Source organism: Camelus bactrianus, chromosome 1, assembly GCF_048773025.1.
Source record: "Camelus bactrianus isolate YW-2024 breed Bactrian camel chromosome 1, ASM4877302v1, whole genome shotgun sequence".
NCBI classification, from domain to species: domain Eukaryota; kingdom Metazoa; phylum Chordata; class Mammalia; order Artiodactyla; family Camelidae; genus Camelus; species Camelus bactrianus.
In genome coordinates, this window is record NC_133539.1 from 105,564,328 (window position 1) to 105,585,006 (window position 20,679).

At 42.9% G+C, this 20,679-nt stretch overlaps 1 protein-coding gene across 1 annotated transcript in view; it reads left to right on the plus strand.

Moving 5' to 3' along the window:
- NMNAT3 (nicotinamide nucleotide adenylyltransferase 3) overlaps window positions 1-20,067 on the plus strand; it is a 103,003-nt gene extending 82,936 nt beyond the window's left edge. Inside the window, exons 3-5 of the mRNA XM_074370560.1 lie at window positions 7,612-7,795; window positions 12,818-12,900; window positions 18,898-20,067. Coding sequence (XP_074226661.1) covers window positions 7,612-7,795; window positions 12,818-12,900; window positions 18,898-19,256 — 626 coding nt within the window. The 3' untranslated portion in view covers window positions 19,257-20,067. The remainder of the gene's footprint in view (window positions 1-7,611; window positions 7,796-12,817; window positions 12,901-18,897) is intronic.
- Window positions 20,068-20,679: the final 612 nt, after the last annotated feature.

Consider the following 20,679-nt stretch of genomic DNA (forward strand, 5'->3'; position numbering starts at 1 on the left):
TTGTTATTTTCATTGACTCTCCTCTCCCGGGAACTATAACAAAGTATTGATTTCTCAGTGTACAGCTCGACCTCCCCTGTCAAAATGAGCTAAACCTTCGCAGATGACATCTGAGTATCCAAGATGCCCAGCAGAGCTGCCTGGAGGAGCCCCTGACCCCCACCCCCAGTTTCCTCCTGTAAAACAAGAGATTAACAGGAAGGTTAAATGTATGTAAATTTCCCAAGAGGGTTGGCACCCACAAGGAGTTAGTCCTCCTAGCCCCCATCTCTTTTAAAGAAGAAAAGAGAAAGAACTAACATCTTCCATGTATAGCATGGGACTCACATGTGCAGAAGTATAACTTCTTTTGCTTTCTTTGCTCTTAAGCCACCATTTTCTTGAATGGTGAAAAAAATTGCCACTTTAAGGTAACTACTTTCTGATTTTAAGCTTATTCTCTTATAGGTTAGTTTGCAGTCAAGTTTATCTTTTCCTGCTCACTTCCCCGAGAGTGAGTTAAGCATCCTAAGTGGCTTATTGCCCTGGCATCTGAGAAGGCGCATCTGGCCCTTAGTGCCCTCCAGTTGAGGACAGGGGGCAGAGGCATTTTTTTAAAGAGATAATAACTAGGAATTTTCCAGCTGTAATCAAAGATACCACTCCACAGATTTAAGAGACCCAGTGATCCCAAAACAAGATACACTTCCCTATGTAGATGAAGAAGGAATTGAAAGCCACCAGAGAAATACAGATTACCTTCCCAGGAATAGCTGTTAGATTATAGCTGACTTTCCAACATCATCAATTAAAGTCAGAAAACAGTAGAACCATAACTTCAAAATACTAAAGAAAAATGTTTGCCAAACAATGGTTTCATACCCAGTGAAAATAGATTTTGAGAACAAGGGTGTAATATTTTGAAAATGTCTTCCAAGGACTAAGTCAGTAACTTAAGGAAATTCTACAGGATATATTTAGCCAGAAGGAGTGATTCCCATATAGCAGGTCTGATGTGCAAGAAGAAATGGAGTGCAAAGAGAGTGGCAAATAGGTGGGTAAATTTCAATGAGCATTGTTTGTATAAAACAGAATAATAAGGTCTAGTAGGGTTAAAGGGAAAAATAGGCTTAAAATACGTACAAGACTAGAGCTCTCCTGTCCCCATGTTTTTGAGGAAGAGGGGAAAGGTCTACATTTACTTTGGATGTGAGACTATGTACAATTCCACTCTGAGACACAGGAAAATAAAGTAAAGTGTGAACATAGGCAGGACAAGAGAAAAAAAACATAAACTTGTGTGATAAGAAAGAAAATACTATATAAGATGGAAGCTTTAAACTTAAATCTACGAGCATTCACATTAAACGTAAGTGAACTTAATGTTCAAATTAAGAGTCAATAATTGTCAAACTTGACCAAAAAAATTTTTTTTTAATCCAGCTATAGGCTATTTACAAAAGCTTTGCCTAAAACAAAAGTACATAAACATTAAAAGGGTAGAAAAAATATGACATACATCTAATCAAAATAAAAGCATTAAGGCTGTGTTAATATCAGGCATATAGAGTTTAAGTAAAAAGTATGACTAGAGAGTAGAGAGAAAGAGGCTTGATTCAAAGGAAGATATGTAAGAATCATAAATATGTATGCACTTAAATAACATATCCTTAAATATATGAAACAAAAGTTGAAAGAACTAAAAGGAAAATTAGAAAAATTCACAATCACAGTGGGAGGTTTTAACATGCCTCTCTTAGTACCTAATACAAAAGCAGCAAAAAAAAATCAGTGAGAACATAGATTTAAACAAAACAATTTAGCAATATTGAGTAAATGGACAGAACATCACACCCAACAGTCATAGAATACACATTTCTTTTTAAGCACACATGGAACATTTACTGAAACTGGCCATATCCTGGGACATGAAGCAAGTACCAACACATTTCAAGTGATTGAAATCAATATAGAGTATGTTCTCTGGCCACAGTGCAACTAAGCTAGAAGTCAGTAACAAAAAGATCACCAAAAACCTCAATATGTTTGGTAATTCAGAAAAATACTTCTAAATAACTTATGGATCAAAAAAGGCATAATAATAAAAAATTAGAAAGTATTTTGAACTGAATGATCATGAAAACACTACATATCAAAACTTGTAGGATGCAAGTGAAGTCATCCTTAGAGGGAAATTTTACAGCCAGAACTGTGTATATTAGAAAATAAAACAAACTGCTAATTAGCTAGCCAAGCATCCATCACCAGAAGTTAGAAAAAGAACAGCAAAATAGCACAAAGAAAGTAGGAGGATAGAATTAATAAAATTAAGAACAGAAATTGCTGAAATGGAAAACAAACATTCTGTAGAGAAGATCAGTAAAGCCAAAAGCTGGTTCTTTGAAAAGACTGGTAAGACTGCAAACCTCGAGCAAGACTGAACAAGGGAAAACATGGAAACACAACCAACATTAGGAGTGAAAACAACATCACTGCAGGTGGTGCCGACACTAAACAGATCAGAGAATATCGGGAACAGCCTTCTGCCAATATGTTTCAAAATTTAGATATAATGGACAGAATCCTGGAAAAATGTCAATTGCCAAAAATAATAATGAAGAATTAAAAATCTGAATCGTTTCATAGCCATTAAAGAAATTAAGTCCGTAGTCCAAAAATTACACACAAATTAAAACTTCAGCCTCGTAAGACTTCACTGGTGAGTTCTACCAAACACCCAAGGTAGCGGGGGAATGTTATTTCAATCCTACACAAGCTCTTTTAGAGCGTAGGAAAAGAGGGAACTCCCAGCACTCGTTATGAGCCTAGCAAGACCTTGATACCAAAACCTGATTGGGACATTTAGAGAAAAGAAAATTGTAGACTTCTCTTACTTCCTAAAAAGAAAATTAGCAAAGCAAATCCATCAACACATTGAAAAGATAATATATCTTGACCAAACAGAGTTTATCTCAGGAGTGCAATATTAAAGATTAGAAAGTTAATCACTGCAATGCACTATATTAACTGATTGAAGGAGAAAAACCACACAATCATTTCCAAGAATTGCAGAGAAGTCATTTATGACAAAAGCTCTTAAACTAGGAATAGCTGGGAATGTCTCTCTTTTTTTAATTTTACTGAGGCAACATTGATTTATAACACTGTGTAAGTTTCTTGTGTACAACGTTATATTTCTACTTCTGGATACCATAACCATGTGCTCACTACCAACAATTTAGTTTCCACCTGTCACCATACCATTGATCTCCTTTACCTTTTTCACCCTCGCCCACACCTCCGCATCTGGTAACCACTGCTGTTTTCTGTATGTACATGTTTGTGTTCATGTTTGTTTTTGTTTGTTTTGTTTATTCATTGGGATTTTTTTTTTGGTTTATTAGTTTCTTTATATTCCACATATGCTTGAAGTCATTTGGTATTTGTCTTTCTTCATCTGGCTTATTTTGCTTAGCATAATACCCTCAAGATCCATCCGTGTCGTCACAAATGGCAAGATTTCATCTTTTTATGACTGAGTAGTATTCCACTGTATGTATACGTGTGTGTGTGTGTGTATATGGTATATACATAGTATGTATATATTTGTGTACATATATATGTGTGTATATGTGTGATATATATATACACACACACATATATACACACACACCACAGCTTCTTTATCCAGTCATCTGTTGACGGACTCTTAGGTTGCTTTCATATCTTGGCTATTGTAAATAGTGCTGCAGTGGACATAGGGGTGCATATATCTTTTCAGATTAGTATTTTCATATTATTTGGATAAATATCCAGAAGTGAGATAGTTGAATTGTATGATGGTTTTATTCTTAATTTTTTGAGGAATCCATACTGTCTTCCTCAGTGGCTGCACCAATTTGCATTTCCACCAACAGTGCAAGAGTGTTCTTTTTTTTTTTTTCACATTCTCACCAACATTTTTTATTTCTTATCTTTTTGATAATAGCCATTCTGACATGTGTGAGGTGGTACCCCATTGTAATTTTGACTTCCATTTCGCTGATGTTTAGTGATGTTGAGCGTCTTTTCATGGGCCTGTTGTGTCCTCTTTGGAAAAATGTCTATTCAGCTCCTCTGCCCATTTTAAAATCAGGGTGTTTGTTTTTTTATTGTTGAGTTGTATACATTCTTTGTATATTTTGGATATTAAACGTCTCTTAAATAACACATATGTCAGGCTAGACCAGGATAGGCTGCAATAAGAAATCCCCCAACTTGAGGAGCTTAACACTTACATGAAGTTTACCTCTCATCAGTTAAATCCCACATAGGCTCAGAAGGTCTACAGGGCATTTCCCTTCCAAGCTGTCTCGGGGATCCCAGTAGACCCCATTTATGGCTTTGCTATCTTAATTGTAGCTTTCAGATTCACCATGAAGAGCTGGAAGGTCGTGCAAGAGTTCTTATGGCCAAGTCTAGATGAAGCATATATCCCTTCCACCCACATCCCATTGACTATAATTTAGTCAAATCACATAAACCCAACCTAATTTCGAGAGAAACAGAAGTGTTCGTTTTCTGTATGCCCAGAAAGGGGAAAAATAAAAATGAGTCTTAATGAACACATGGCATGGTCTCTGCCACCACTGAAAAAGGGTATCTGTGGAAAACTTGCAGCAAACATCATATGTAATAATGAAACTTGAAAATTTTTCTTCTGATCGTGGGAATAACACAAGGATGCCTGGTAACACCATCTCTATTCAGCATTATACTACAGGTCTTAAACAATACAACAGGTCTTAAACAATATAACAAGAAAAAAGTGTAAAAGGACTGAAAATGAAGCAGCAAAACTGTCAGTATTTTCGGATGGTATTATTTTAGACATAGAAGATTCAAAAGACTCTACAGATAAACTGTTAGAATTAATGAGAGAGTTCAGCAGGTTTACAAGATACATATTCAGGATACCTAGATCAATTCTATTGCTACATATCAACAATAGGGAAAATATTTTTAAAACACCGTGTATAATAGCATCAAAAAAAATCAAATATCTAGGAATAAATCTTACAAAAGATATATAATTGCTCTACAAGAAAAATTGGAAGACTTTTTTTAGAAACATTTAAGAAGACCTAAATAAATGGAAAGATATACCATGCTTGTGGATTGGAAGGCTCAGTGTTGTAAAGATGTCAGTTCTCCCTAAATTGAATTATAGATTTGATTCAATTCCTATCAGAATTTCAGCAAGTTTTTTGTTTGTTTGTTTGTTTTTATTTGGGGGACTGTTTCATTTTTGTGGAACTTGACAAGTACTTTCTAAAATTTATACAAAAAATGCCAAAAGTCAAGAATTGCCAAGATACTGTTGAAGAACAAAGCAGAAGGATTTGCTTAACCAGACATCAAGATGTGTACCAAAGCTCTGTTAATCAAGGCAATGTGGCGTTGTACAGGGATGGTAGACGGGGCCACAGAACAGAACATAGAGTGGAGGAACAGCCCGGCGCACAGATGGACACCAGGTGTTCCGCACGGGTGACAAAGCACAGCATCGGGGCGGAGGAATCTTTTTGGTAAACGATGCTGGAATAATTGGCTCACCAAATGCAAAATAATTTAATAGGACTCACATCATGCACAAAGACACAAATGTGAAAAACAAAACTATAAAGCTTTTATTAGATAATATAGAAAAATTTCTTCATGACACAAAATGCACTAGCCGTAAAAGAAAAACCTGACCACTCAATTACATAAAAATTATGAACATTTGTTTTCCAAGGATCCCATCAAAAGAACAGTAAGACAAGCCATCAGGTGAGAGAAGGCATTTGTGACACATAATAACCAGCCAACAAAGGACTAATATTTGGAATATGTGAAGAACTCTACAAATCGATAAAAAGGCAGATAACCCAAAATACGGGCAAATGATTTGAACAGGCACTTCACAAAAATAATTAAGCTTGAATATTTAATAATATCTATGAATAAATGTGCAGGCTCCTTGATAAGCAGGAAAATGAACATAAAAACCACAATAAGGTATAACTACACGTCTATCAGATGGGAAAATCCTGACAGTAACCCTGTCTGGTTATTTGCTCGATGGTGCAGAACAAATGAAACTCTCAAACACTGCTGGTTGGAAGGTTAATATATACAACCACTTTAGAAATTGCTTGGCATCATCTGGTAAAGCTGCAAACACATCTACCAAATGGCTCAGCAGTTCCACCCTTAGGTACGTATCCTAAGAAATAGATGCCTGTGTGCACAGGGCGACTTGTGTGAGGATTTTCATAGCAGCATTGTCTGTGATTGTCTAAAGCCATAATCAAACCAAGTCCAGTAAGAATGAGATGAATCAATCATTTGGTATAGAATCACACAATAGAACATTATGCAGCAATGAAACTGGTTGGATTACATTAATTTTACTAACAAAGTGAAAAAAGCTTAACAAAAGAATACGTTCAGTATGATTCCATTTATAAAAGTTTCCGAAGCAGGTGAAATGAATCTGTTTTTTAACGTTGTATAAATACATGGTAAAGCTATAAAGGAAAGCAAGAGAATTAATATTATAAAAGTAAGAACAGTGATTAGCTTCCATCAGAGTGTGGGGGCTGTGATAGGGAACTTCTGTATCATAATCTAGGTGATGATTAAAAGAGGATATACTTTATAATTTATAACTCTTTGTCAAACCCATATGTGTTTTATCCCCTTTTATGTGCATGTTAAATTTTATAATACAATTTTTAATATATCATATACTAAGTCAAAATATTATCTCACCACATAAACATTATCTAATTTCATCTTTAACATAAGGTCCTGCGAAGCAGTTATTAACCCATTTTACAGATAAGCAAACTGAACTTCAAATGGCTAAACGTTTTATTTTTTCCAATAGTTTGGTAATTTACCTGAGGCATCCTAGTGAGGGATGGAACTGGAGCTTCCACCCGAGGCCCACTCCATATCTCTCTGAGTCCCATTCCTACTCTTTCCGTGATGATTCTCTGTAGCTTCTACAGTTCACTGGAGCTCTAAGCCTAAAATGCCTCATTCTCCAGCTCCTGAGCCATGAGCATCGCCCATCAGACAGCCCACGTCCTTTCCAGAGTAGGCCTTCTGTCCCCTGAGCAGCACAGTCCTCCGGAGCCCACAGTGAGCCTGTGCAGTGGGTCACATTACCCATCCACATGGTTCAGGCTAAATCCCATCCCTCCATCTTTGATCCATGAAATCCCCTATCTGGGCTGAGATGTGTAACTCTTGCCCCGCACATGATTAGAGGACAGCAGGGCCCTGTCAGTCCCACACAGCGGGGAGCCATCATGTTCTTCCAACATATTCCGACCCTAATTGTCTGCACTGCTGTCTGGGAGCCTTGACTGGGCTCCACCCTCACAGCCTCTTCTCGGCTCCCCTGGGTTGTAGAAGTCTCTGGAGGAGAGGCACATGGTTCCTGAAGTGCATTTACCAGGCCCACAAGAGCTGGCCCACCCAGGAAAGAATTCCAGGGTCTGCTCCCACTTGGGATGAGGCCCAGAGATTGTTAGCACCTGGCTGAATTCCCGCTGCCAGGTGGCGAGCCTGTACCAGAACACCACTGCTCTCCCCGCCTAGGAAGGTACCAGGTGATCGGGGGTATCATCTCTCCGGTCAACGACCACTACGGGAAGAAAGACCTCGCCGCTGCCCGGCACCGGGTGGCCATGGCCCGGCTGGCCCTGCAGACGTCCGACTGGATCCGAGTAGACCCCTGGGAGAGCGAGCAGACGCAGTGGATGGAGACGGTCAAGGTGCTGAGGTACCGGTGGGCACGTGCTCATGGGATAAGCAGGGGCCACGGTCACATCTGCAGAGCCCGCGGGGTGGAGGGCAGGGATGGACTGTCGAGGGGGCTTCAGCCAGACCTCACCCAAATCTGAAAAGTGTTTCCCCTTAAAGGAGGAGAGACCAACAGATTCACATTCTCAAGGAGGTCCTGAGTGAAAACAATCTCAAACCACTGCCCTTCAGGGTTCACTTTGTGAAAACACCCAATCTTGTTTTAAAGGGCTGCAGGAACCGGGCTCCAGGGCCACCACCTAGTAGCGGTGTGACATTAGGTGCATGACAGCTTCTCAGGGACACAGTTGTCATTTGCAAAATGGGGACAATACAACCTAATGAGGATTAAGAAAATGTAAATCACTTTTCTGACCCAGAACCACTTAGTCGTATTTAGTGAGACCTTTTGTTATGGTCATAACTGACTAGATTGAAACCTGTATTTACATAATAGGCCATCTTTTCTAATTGTACACATTCTGGGTTCTATAAATCTCGACTTAGAAAAACAGACTATGAATCTAGAAGTAGTTACACAGGATTTTTTTTTTTTCTCTTGAAATTACTATCAGCATTCGGCTTAAGTACAGTAGCTGTTTAAAAGCCCCGGCCAGCCCTGTATGTTAGACCAGTGGGTCACTGACTTGTGTCTGGGAAACTTTACTGGGAGTTTTCTAGAAAAGCAGGAAGTCCCACCTGTCCTGGCTGTCAGAGGGGATTGTGAGGGGGGCCTGCCTGTCGCTAATGACAGCCAGCTCTGCTCAAGGGATTGCAAACTCTCGGCTGTGCCTTTATCTGTATGAAAGCACTAGGATTGTCAGGGAAGAGGAGACACAAGTGACGAGGTTGAATAACTGGCAGGCCTGCCCATAATTTGTTTGGGTTTTCATTTTTTATTTATCTTCACAGTCACGTGGGAGAAAAATATATACCTGTTTAGAAAAGGCAAACATTTAGTTTCCATATCCTGGTTCTTATTCCTTACCCTTTGCAAGGGAAGAAACAGCTAGAAGCAGACAGTGCAACTTCAAAACCTGTTGCCAAATTAAAGGGGAGCAAATATGAAATAATTGTTAGGGTGTTTGCTCTTTTTTTTTAACATAAGGGACAAATTTACACCCAAATTGTCCTTTCAGAATAAGCAATCTGTATAGTCAGCTCCCATTTATCTAGGCTGATAGGAGTGGAAACAAAACAGGTCACCCAGCAAATCATTTAGCTTTAACACATAGTTAGAAACAAACCAACACTCTCCTTCTCTGCCCCGTGGAGGTAGTGTGGCCTGGGACCCAGATCTTGGAGCCAAATTTACTAGCGAAGTGACTTGATGTGAGTGAGTTAGCCTCTTTGAGTCTCAGTTCCTCACCTAATAAGATGGGGATGACACCGCCTACTTCACTGGCATACTGTGTGAATTAAGTGAGATGATGTAGGAAAAACCTGGTTTATAGTAGGTGCTTAATCACGTTAGCTACCTTCCCTGCATCACTAACCCTGGCCCGTAATTTATCCTCAGAACAGATAAGCCATTCACGGATAAACAGGATTTGACCACAGTACCACATAATCAATATTCTGTTGCAAAATGCAGGCCTAAGATTTTCCTGGACACATTCTTTTTCTTCTTTTACTGTATCCCTTAGCCTGGTGCTTTTCAGCCCTGGCTGTGCATTGAATCAACTAGGCAGCTTTCAGAAGCACTGAAGCCTGAGTCTTACCCCAGAGGCTGGGATGTCCTTGGTCCAGCATGGAGCATTAGGATTTTTAAGAGCTCCCTGGTGATTCTAATGCGTGGCCAGGGTTGAGCCCCCCAGCCTCAGTCACCAAGTGTGTGAACCGTGCTTATGATTAATACCAGTGGTCTCAGTCCTGGGAAGCTTTTGCAAATGCTCCACCTTCCCTACCCCAGGATTATGGTTTTCCTGGGGCAGGGTCTAGATGTGACTATTTTTTTAAAGATCTCCAAATAATTTATTTTGTGCAGCTAAGGTTGTGAATCCAGTGATACAGTCGACACCATTTTAGCAGATAGCTGATTATGATTTTTTTTTCAATATTTGTAGTGGGCTTCATTACTTTTTTTCCTAAAATTACCAAAAGCATTTTTTTAAGGTTGAAAAGCCAGTTGAAACTGTAAAGTTGGGTGATTCTAGCAGCACAGCAGAAACCCACCGCACCCTTTGCTCCATTTAGTGTCTTCTTGGTGGAGTCAGCAGTGGCTCCACATCATGGTGACAGTGATGTACGTCACTATGAACTAAATTCACTCTAGGGTTTATTGAATATTCTTCTCTTTGTCAGATTGCTTCTTTTTACTCTATTTTTTTTTTAATATGAGCCAGCTTTCGTGCTTTTCGGGCATTTAGGAACTTCTTTCGCTCTCCTTTTCCCCATGTTTGGGGGGAGGTCCTTTGTCACGATGCCATTTGATGTGGTCAAATCAGCAGCAGCATCTCATGTACCCCTTTGCAAACATGATCATGTTCCCATTTTACAGATGAGGAAACTGAGGCTCAGAGAGTTAATCACAGTCACACAACAAATAAGCTCGTGGTGGAACCCCAGGCTGTTGGACTCTGAAGCCACTCTTAGGGCCATCTTCAAAACCAGTCATCTTACTGGTGGGAACACAGTGTGGCTGACATTGCTCCTGCCACAATGACTCTCTGATTGAGCATCCCTGGAGCACAGGGGCTGCTGAGGACACAGAGAACATGCTTCCAGGGTCAGTCATCAGGCCCAGGGTACCACTCAGGCAGGCAACGAGAGGAAGCAGTGACTACTGCCCCACAAAGGCAGAGTGGAAGTCTGGGAGGAAGATGTATTTGGCACGGAAAGTAATCATTTGTACACCAGCGTTCAGAGCTCCAGCTAATAAACAAAGTAGGGTCGACTTGAACTAGGGGCTTCAAGGTAAATAAAATTAAATGATAGTACCACCTTTTATTGATCACCTACTATGTGTGTCAGGTGTATAAAATCTGGTCAGCTCAGCAACTCTGAGCAATTGGTGGGTTTGACTGCATTACACAGATGAGGGAATGGAGGCTCTAAAGGGGTCAGCAACATACTCAAAGTCCTACAGTTAGAAAGTGGAGGTGAGACTCAGACCTACTTCAGTCCAATGCGAGATTCCAGACTAACCCGGGACTGAATCCTCAGAGATGACATTTACCAAAACCAAAGCAATAGGACAATAACGGAAACACAGACGAATCCAGCGAGGCCCTAAGAAGACTCAGCTGAGTCTCTGACAGCATCAGGAAGGATTTTGGACCAGAATGAAATATATTTATTTATCCACCCCTTCTACCATTCCTGAATTCTGCTGACTTTAGGTAAGCAGTTTTCTCAGGACCAAGAATATAAGGATGAATTAAACGAGCTCCCTGTTCACCGTCTGGTAGGGAAGATAGACTGAGAGTAATGATGCTAATAACAGCTAGTGTTGATTTGGCACACTCTGTGTGGGGGATGTGCTAAGCTCTTTAATATATATTTTTTTATTGAAGTATAGCCAGTTTACGAGTTGTGTCAATTTCTTGTGTACAGCAGAATGCTTCAGTCATACATGAACATACATAGATTTGTTTTTTTAATATATATATTTTTACTGAATTATAGTCAGTTTACAAGCTAAGCTCTTTAATTCACCCTCACAACAGCTCTCTGGAGTGGTCCTGTATCATCCCCCATTCTACAGATAAGGAAACTGGAGGCAGATTGCCCGTGGAACACCAAGATTCCACAACTGCTAGTTGGAACCAGAATTCCAGGCCATTTCATTCTAGAACATGACCTTTCCACTGCACCTTCTCCCAGTGACAGTCAGCATCAGCCACTTGCCCAGCCAGGAAGAAGCACTTCTCCTCCATGGTCTTGTGATCCCAGTGTAGGCAAGGCGGGCATTAACTTTCCTGACCAATTAACAGAGGTCAAGGAGGCTCTGAGAGTGTTAGTGATTCACCCAGAGTCATACAAGCAGGGGAGCCTAAACTTGAACCTGGCCACTCTGGCTACAAAGCACCTGCTGTTCATACCAGGCACTACTCCCTCCCAAACACAGCTCCAGTAGATGCATGTTACAGCTGGTGGAAGATTGAAGATCAAATTGATACAAGACGTAATGATTATCTGTGCTTGATTAAAAAAAAAGAAGGCACGGATACCTCTTGATTTGCAGAAGACAGATTACTGAAAGAGCCAGGCCTGCCAAATTGGTGTAAGTCAGATCATATTTGAACTGCTAACACGTAATGAGATTTGCTCTGTGCTGCACGTCGTTTCGTGCACGTTGCATGTGTAACTCCTTTCATCTTCATAACCACCCATTGGAGGCAGGCACTGTCATCATTCCTCACTTTGCAGGTGCTGGGACCGGAAACCACCCACCCAGGGTCCCACATTTGGCTGGTGGGGGAGCTGGGATTCAACCCAGACAGCCTGGCCCCAAGCCAGGCTCTGAGCCATCACCCTGTCAAGTTCTGAAGTACTAGCTTCCAATAAGAGCGAGCATCCTTTTGGAGCAGCAACTGTAGGCCATGCACTGTGCCAGTGCTTCCTGTGTGGTAGCTCATTTACTATCACAAAAGTCTAAAAAGTAGGTGTATTATCCCAGCTTTACAAATGAGCTCAGGTCCATCTGATTCTAGTAGCCCAGGTCCTTAATCCCTATTCAGCTTTTTTTTTTTTAAGTGAGATACTGAAAGGAAATACTGAAAGAGTAGAAATATGCCCATTTCCTTCCCTCCGCAGGGCTCAGGGAAGGCAGTGAGCTGTCAGATAGGGCCCTCTGTGAGCTCCCAGCCCTGTCTGCTTTAGGTCCCAGCCCTGGGCATAGGGCCTGGCCCACAGTAGGCACTCAACAAATATTTGTGGAATGAGCTGCCTAAAATGGACAAAAGCAGGTTGAGGCTTAAAATCAGAGACCCGCCCTGGGTGGCTTTGGGGGACTGTAGGTGGCACGGACACACCCTGAGCCCCTCTGCTTACAACACAGGCATCATCGCAGCGAACTGCTCAGATCTCTGCCCAAGACAGAAGGCGCAGACCAAGGCAGGGCCGCCTCCCCGGCCCCCGCAGGTGGGTGCTGACCCCCTCATCCGTGGGAGGGTGAGATGTCATGGTTCCCGGCGAGAACAGACGGGAGTCACAGCCCCCTGGACACAGATAAAAGTTTTTGAGACCTGCTTGGCTTCTCGTGTTAGAAGTTCAAAATAAGCAATCTGCCACCATCCCTTGTAAATTGTTACACTAATTTGGGATTTTCTGCCCCCAAGGGAGTTTACCTCCCCTTGTGACTTGTGCTTATGACCTGGATTACAGTCAGGGATAAACTGCGGGGTTCTGCTGGGCTGCTTTGGAAAACCTCAGCCTTTTCGAATACAAAAAGTGCCATTATAACCCTTAAATCGAGAGGCTAATACTTCAGAGCAGTGTTACTCAATGTTTTACTCAGAAAAGGAAACTTATTTTTAAGGGATTTAAAGTCAATTTGGATTATCCTTCTAATTTGTAGTCCTGAGTTTCTACCCTGTTGTCAGCTGCCGGTGTTTGACAGAACCGTGTCAGCTGTGATTTGCGGGTGCCTCCCTTCTGCACGCCAGCTCTGGTACCTGGGGTCAGATGCACAGCCCCTCGTGCAAATACACAGGAGCACCAGCGATGGGAGGCAGGATGCGCGCGGGCAAGGAATCACTGGTCCCACTGGGCTGAAATTCTGGCCGGCTCATCTGCAGGGTTTCCTAAAGCAGCTCTCCCAACTTTGGTTAGTGGGACACTATTTCCAGATCAGAAGGGCTCTGGAATTTCACAGTTAAACAAACTTAAAGTGGCGTCTTTACTGCAAAACTTTTCAGAGCCTTTACTGTGTTCATGTGTACTGTGACTCTGTAAGAAAGGGGAATAGGTCTCAGGCATTCTTACCACTTTTTAACCACAGGACTCTTTTTAATGCATTGTTAGTATTTCTCAGAACTGGTGCTCCCCAGAACACAGACTGGGAAATGCTTTTCTAAAAGGGTTTGAAAAGAGGGGAAGGTATAGCTTGGTGGTAGAGTGCATGCTTAGCATGCATGAGGTCCTGCATTCAATCTCCTGTACCTCCATTAAATTATTATTACTATTATTATTATTATTATTATTATTATTATTATTATTATTATTATTATTATTATTATTATTATTTTAAAACAAAATAAAAAATAAAAAGGACTTGAATATCCCACCAGGCCCTAAAGGATATACTGAATGCTGGTCAAAGGATCGCTCACAGCAGAATCACTTGCAAGGCTGGTTAAAAACACTAATTCCCAGGCCACGCCCCAGACCTCCTGAGCAGGGAACGGGGCCTGGGAGTCTGGATGTTTAATAGGCAGTCCTGGGATTTGCTCTATCGCCAGTCTGGGGAGTGATACTGGAGGAGGAACCTAAGGAAGGAGGAGTTACAGAGTGTCCTATATAATCAGTGCATGCAGTCTTCATTACACGCCTCTGGTCTCCCTGTCCGCCCCTCGGTTGTCTGCATGGGCTCCTCCCTGCCTGTCCCCAGGTCATGAGCACAGCACAGTGTTCATGCTCAGTCCTTGCCTTCTGTCTGAATCACCTCTGGCTCCGCATCACACCTAAGAGTGTTCCAGAGATGCTGGCTGAGAACAGAGATGGCCTGCCCCAGCCCTGCCCTGAGCCGGGGACAGGCTGTGAATGGTGGTGAGTCCAGGCATGGATCAGGGAGGCCGTCTGGAGGAGGAGACCCTGCATCACGGTGCAGACTCATCTGGGGTTGGGATGTTTGGGGCAGAGGAGCAGCTGAGTGAGGCACACAGGGGCTGGGCATTCCGTGCCAGTGGGGGAATGCTGGAGCCTCCAGAGGGAGTGGAGCGGAAAGGAGCTGGCAGCCAGCGAAGTGGGAGGAATGCCGCTCTGTTGCTCCCAGCTTCTTACACCTCACCTCTCTGCAGATGCTTCCAGAATCCCTGCCTCTTGTCCTGGCCTACCCCTCATCCCCCTTCCCTTCTTGGCTCCTCTATTGAAAACCTGTCTGTCCTGTGAGGCCCAGTTTGGAACCCACCTTCCCTGTGAAACCAGCCCCTCCCTCCGCCAAAGCTCACCCCACATTCTTTTTAGATTTCTTTTTCCAGGGGCTACTAGCCTGCTCTGCTTGGCCCTGTGATGTTAGGGGTTTATTCCTTACCCCCTTTCTCTCCGTTCAGACCCTAAATCCCACTCGTCTTGCCCTCATCCGAAGTAACTGTTAAAAATGGAAGTTTTAGAAAGTGGGCTTTTTAATTTACCAAAATACATCAGGGGTTTGAAAAATGTCTGCGCCCTTTGCTTGAGAAATTCCCCTTCTAGGAATCTGGCTGAGGAGGTAATTAGAAATTGGGACAAAGATTTATGCAGAAAGATATTGATCACAGCCAATTTTATAATGGCAGATAAAAGCATCCTCAGTGTTTAAGTATAAGGAAATGTGTAAGTAAGTTATATTGTATATATCCGATGAAGAATCTACCGAAGAAGGTTTTCATGATAGGGAGAAACACTTAGGAGGTAAGTGGAAAACAATCAGTATACAATTACTGTATAATCTCAAGTACATAAAAAATGTGTAAATATACTTTCATATCTATTTGCATGTCTAAATAGAAAAGACTAAAGAAATACACTAAAATATTGAGTTTTTTGTAGAAAGCAGAACTGTTGTTAATTTCCACTTTAAATACGTAAATATTTTCCATACATTCCATAATTGACACAGATTTTGTTTGTAGTCAGAAAAAGAAAAAAACTAGAGCAACTAAGAATAGGAAGGTGGAGTTTTTCTCACCGTAAGTTTGGCATTTGACGAGGTTGCTTGTATGTTCCTAGTGACATGTTCCTAAGGGCCATTTTGTGTGCTGTGTGTTTTGCTGCCTGCTATCCTACTCTGGGACTGCAAACCAGCAGCTGAGCTCAGCATTTTGGGCTGCCAGAGCCCGGCTTTGCCCATCACTCCTGTGATCTGCAGTCCTCCTTGGACTCACCCAGAGCATCACACTGTGGGATGGATGATGGCTCAGTCCTTTCACACCCCGACTCTGTCTCCTGTGAAGGTGGTCCCTGCCTTGGCTGATGGGGCCGAGCAACCTTCAGAAGATTCTCCTCTCATACAACCAGAGCAGACACTCCACCAGTTTCCAGGTGGCCTTGTGTGGTTAATTTGGGTGCCGCCCTTCAGATTTGTCAATGCCTGGCTTCATCTCGGGTGTCCTGTGTGGACCCAGAAGTCCCACACTCCACACACCTCTCTCTGTGCCTGTGTTCATCTCCTGCTCTAAGCGGGAAATTTCCATTGCATTCTCTCCATCACTCAGCTCCCATAACTTCCAAAGGAGGCTTTATCATCCCCACCTAACAGGTCCATCAGCCGTAACTATCCCAGGGCCCTTGCAGATCTGAAATTTGAACCTAGGGCTGACTGACCTCAGGGTTGGTGCTCTTTGATGGCAAAGAGTTGGGACAGCTGGACATTCAAAGGGGAAGGTCCTGGTGGCCCTTCTCCCACTTTCTATGTTAATCTCTGCTTCATCTGCTTTCTAAAGCCTGCAGCTATTCAAAGACAGAGCACACTGTCCTAAAACACCCACGGACATCTATTTATGTCACTGTATCACCATTAGGACAAATGCAATTGGCAGCCTTTATTCAAAACCTCAGAGTTACAGTCTTTGGACTTGGACAGTCAGAGTCACTCGGTTTGCAGATTTGATAGCAGTGATGTGGATGGATTTGAAAGGGAAATGTAGGTGCCTCTGGAGGGCCTGATGACGGGACTGCACAGAGTTGGGGTCTGAGACACGTGCTGCATCGATCCAGCCCCACAGACATGCCTTTGACTTGGGGGAAGGGGGCAGGGGTGGGTACTTATCCCTTCTGAGAAAGGGCTCAGAGTGAATCATTTGTAATCAATCAAACAGTATCTAATATTGAAGCAAACTTGTGGAAGTCATCCCCACAAAAATCCACCAGGAGAAGAGGAACCTTTGACCTGTGGGAACAGGGGGGTGTGCCCCAGGCTCCAGGAGACCCTGGAATTCAGTGCACAGCACTTAACCTCCCCCATAGAAAGACCACAGAACTACTCAGTTGTTTGAAAGGTCTAATGCTGGTCTCTTGCTATATTACAATAGTCAAATAAATAAGAAATTAAAGTAAAACCTCGCAGATGCAGAACAACTCAAATCCCCATACATGTGGGAAGCATGGGACCAGCCCAAATCAGTGAAAAGTCTAAGTTACTGAATAATTTTTAAATGCAGTTTTACTGATATTAAAAGGCTGGGCACTGAGGAGACACTCCGCTGAGTGTTGAATGGATTGCTGGATAAGAAGGTAAATAGGTGGGTGGATGGCAGTTAACACATAGCACACTAACTTTGTTCCAAGCACTGTTCTAAATATTTACATTTATAAGCTCATTCAATTCGAAAATAATCCTATGAGATACGTACTGTGAATATCTTCATTTTAAACTTGAGGTTACCCAGCTGTCTGCTGGTAGAGCCAGGATTTGAATCCAAGGAGTCTGGCTCTCGAGTTTTAGTTCTTCACCGTGGAGAATTCGTGAATAAATGTTTGAATATCATTTTATTATACCAAGATTATGCTGCTCAAGAGTTTGAAGTGTGTTTCTGTAATTACATCTGCTGCTTTAAAATGAGCAAACAGGTCCAGTGCCACCATTTTACGGATGGGGAGACTGAGGCCCAGAGGAGGAAGGATCTCAGCTCCAGCCCTCCTCCTGTGCCCGATGGAGGCTGGAACTCCGACCTCCCCGTGACACCCACAACTTCTCACTTCCCAGTCCACCTCTGGCCTGATGCTCCTTTGTAAACTCATCTCTCTGGTCCAGATTCCTTGGAAGGTTCCGCAGTAGGTTTCCCTCTGCGGCTGGTATCCCTGAAGCCCCTCCCAGCTGAGGTTTCACAGTGCCTGAGAGATGCCAGTGCTCTGGGAGCCCAGCCTTTGCCATTCCCTGAAGCTAGCACTGGCTTCCAGAAGGACCAGAGAGCCTGCTTGCTTACTTCTAGCGAGGACTCGGTTTTTCCTTTTCGGAGCAGCCCATTCAAAGGGGACAAGAACAGGATCGGACTGGGGAAATCCAGGCAGGGGTGGCGCATGTCCAATTCCTGCCAGTGGGTGGCGGCAGAGCCCAGAAATTTCAAATGCCCCAGCTGGAGGCTGGCTGCCTGGATTTGAATCCTGACTTTGCCTAAATGAGTGACCTCAGGCAAGCCACTTGCCTTCTCTATGCCTTGGTCTCCCCCTTCGCAAAATGGGCACACCAATAACACCTACCTCATGAAATTGTCCTGAGGCTCCAATGAGATTACACACAGAGAGCACTTAGCAATAGTGCGCAGAGTAAGCAACCAATAAAAGCTCTTTTAACATCACGCTTATCATCCTCTGTTAGAGCAAAGCCAGAGGCTTATCCACATTGATCAGTTGTTCTAGAGCTTTGTTTTATTGAAAACAGATGAAAAGGTCGCCAGCTGGGCTCTCAGAGACCTTTTAGCTACCCAAAGATCCTTTATAATTAACCTTTATGATGAGATTTTCCTTATGAAAGTACCACGTGTCAGGGCTGAAATAGATTTTGAGAAAGGCAGTGTGGGTTGGAGCTTATTAGTCTCAGGGATTTAAAAACCTTATCTTCTATCAGAAGACAGGGTTTTGGGTACAGCACAGCCCCCTTTGGGCCACTCTGCCGTGGGGTCCAGCAACCACAGACAGACTTGTGGTATAACCCTGAAAAAAAAAAATCCATTTTGTATTACTTGCCACTTTGCCAATATTAAACAAACGATGTATTGAGATGTATTGATTAAAGTATTACTTCTACCTGTATGTTCCTAAAGTAGCTTCAGATTCATTTATATGCTTTTTCTTTTGAAGTCATGAACACGGAGACATTGAGTTCCCAAGAAATACATCCCAAGAAAAGCAGTTTGTGAATTTTTCAAACAGAATATGATGTTATCTTTCCAGGCCCTGAGCCCTCTGTAATTTTCTTGGGATCCACCCTTGTTTTTCCAGCTGTGCCTGAGCTGAAGCTCCTGTGCGGGGCGGATGTGCTGAAGACCTTCCAGACCCCCAACCTCTGGAAAGATGCACACATCCAGGAGATAGTGGAGAAGTTCGGCTTGGTGTGCGTGGACCGGGTAGGGCATGACCCAAAGGGGTACATCTTGGGCTCGCCCATCCTGCAGAAGTACCGGGACAACATCCACCTGGCCAGGGAGCCTGTGCAGAACGAGATCAGCGCCACGTACATCAGGCGGGCCCTGGCCCAAGGGCAGAGCGTGAAGTACCTGCTCCCGGATGCCGTCATCTCCTACATCAAGGAGCACGGCCTCTACACCAGGGACACCAGCACGGAGAGGAATGAAGGTTAGATGGGCTGGACCAGCCCCTCCTCCCCAACTGAACGCCTCCTGAGGACAGGCCGGCTAAGGTCTTGGTTTTCGTTCATTTTTCCATCTTTCATTTGGTCTGTTTCAACAGCAGTTTTGTTTCTGAGGAGTCTTCTGTGCCAGGAAGAGATACCTTCTTTTGGGAGGAGCAAATGTCTACCTCACAAGGAGGGACATTTATCATAGAAGTTAAAATGGTGTGTCAGGTCACTGGGGTTAGACAAGAGCTCTCAGAACCTCTGGTTAAAGAGATCTTATTTTGTAAATGGTAGTTATGGCTGCGCACTGAAGGTTCTGCACGTGACAGGGACCGCTGAGGGTCAGATCGGAATTGCCCACAATGTGTTTTTCTAACCAGGACCAGATGCAGCTTGCCGGTCTTGATTGGAGAGGCTTGACAGGATGCTAATTACCAAACGGCAGGCTTTGTCAATGCTTTGCTTCAACAAAATAACACTCTGTCAGGGTGTCAAGAATTTGGAAGCTGCACTTTGCTGATTTACATTGAATCTTCCTTACGAACCATTGTCTACCTGCCTACTGGCCATCGATAGAATTTAAACTAAAGTCTTTCTAAGTAGTGATACTCAAACAATATTTTTGATACAGTATATATATTTTTTTCTAATACAGCTAATCTATGAATGCTAGCACTCCCGATTTCCAGGTTTCTAAAAAGGAACTGAGGTAAAACAGAGGCCTTGACTATTTTAGAGGATCTTCTTGAATGTTTTATGACTGCCTGCCTGTTTGAATATTGGCAAAGGGATAAATAATAAATTGACATCAAAAAGTGCTAATGAAAAGTTTCTCTTTTTTCTTTCTTTGTTATATTATTCATGCCTGATGTACCAGCTGTTGCTCTTCTTTTTGGCTATTCCATGAAATTTGCTAGTGTTCCAATCGAACTGGCATGAATTTAAAAGTTTCTGTTCCCGGGGATGAGCAGTGGAGGGAAGACACTGCTTTCAACACCAAGCAGACGGTTCTCTGAGCTCTGGGTCGATGGCTGTGTTCAGGTGAGCCCTGAAAGGTACAGACAGGAGCCTTGTGTGTGTTCAGGATTTGTCCTTCCACCCCCAGTTAGGAAGAGGTGGTTTTGATTGGCCGAATTCAGTTTGAGTTTACTCTTTCTACTTCCTGACCAAACGACTGAACACGTTCAGAATTGACTTCTCCAGGATTTTACGCTGGTTCATCCTTGCTACAAATGTAATCGTGCAGAAACACAAAGGGTCAGTGGGAAGAATCTTGTATCTTCCGAAATATATCCCAGTGTTGGCAGGTGTGTCATGATGCACATGAGTGAAGCAGGAAATCATCAGGATTTCCTGCATCGAGAGTAGTGGGACCCTCCAGTGAGGGTCCCCAGACTTCCGCCCCTGCAACCTCTGAAGCTGCTGGC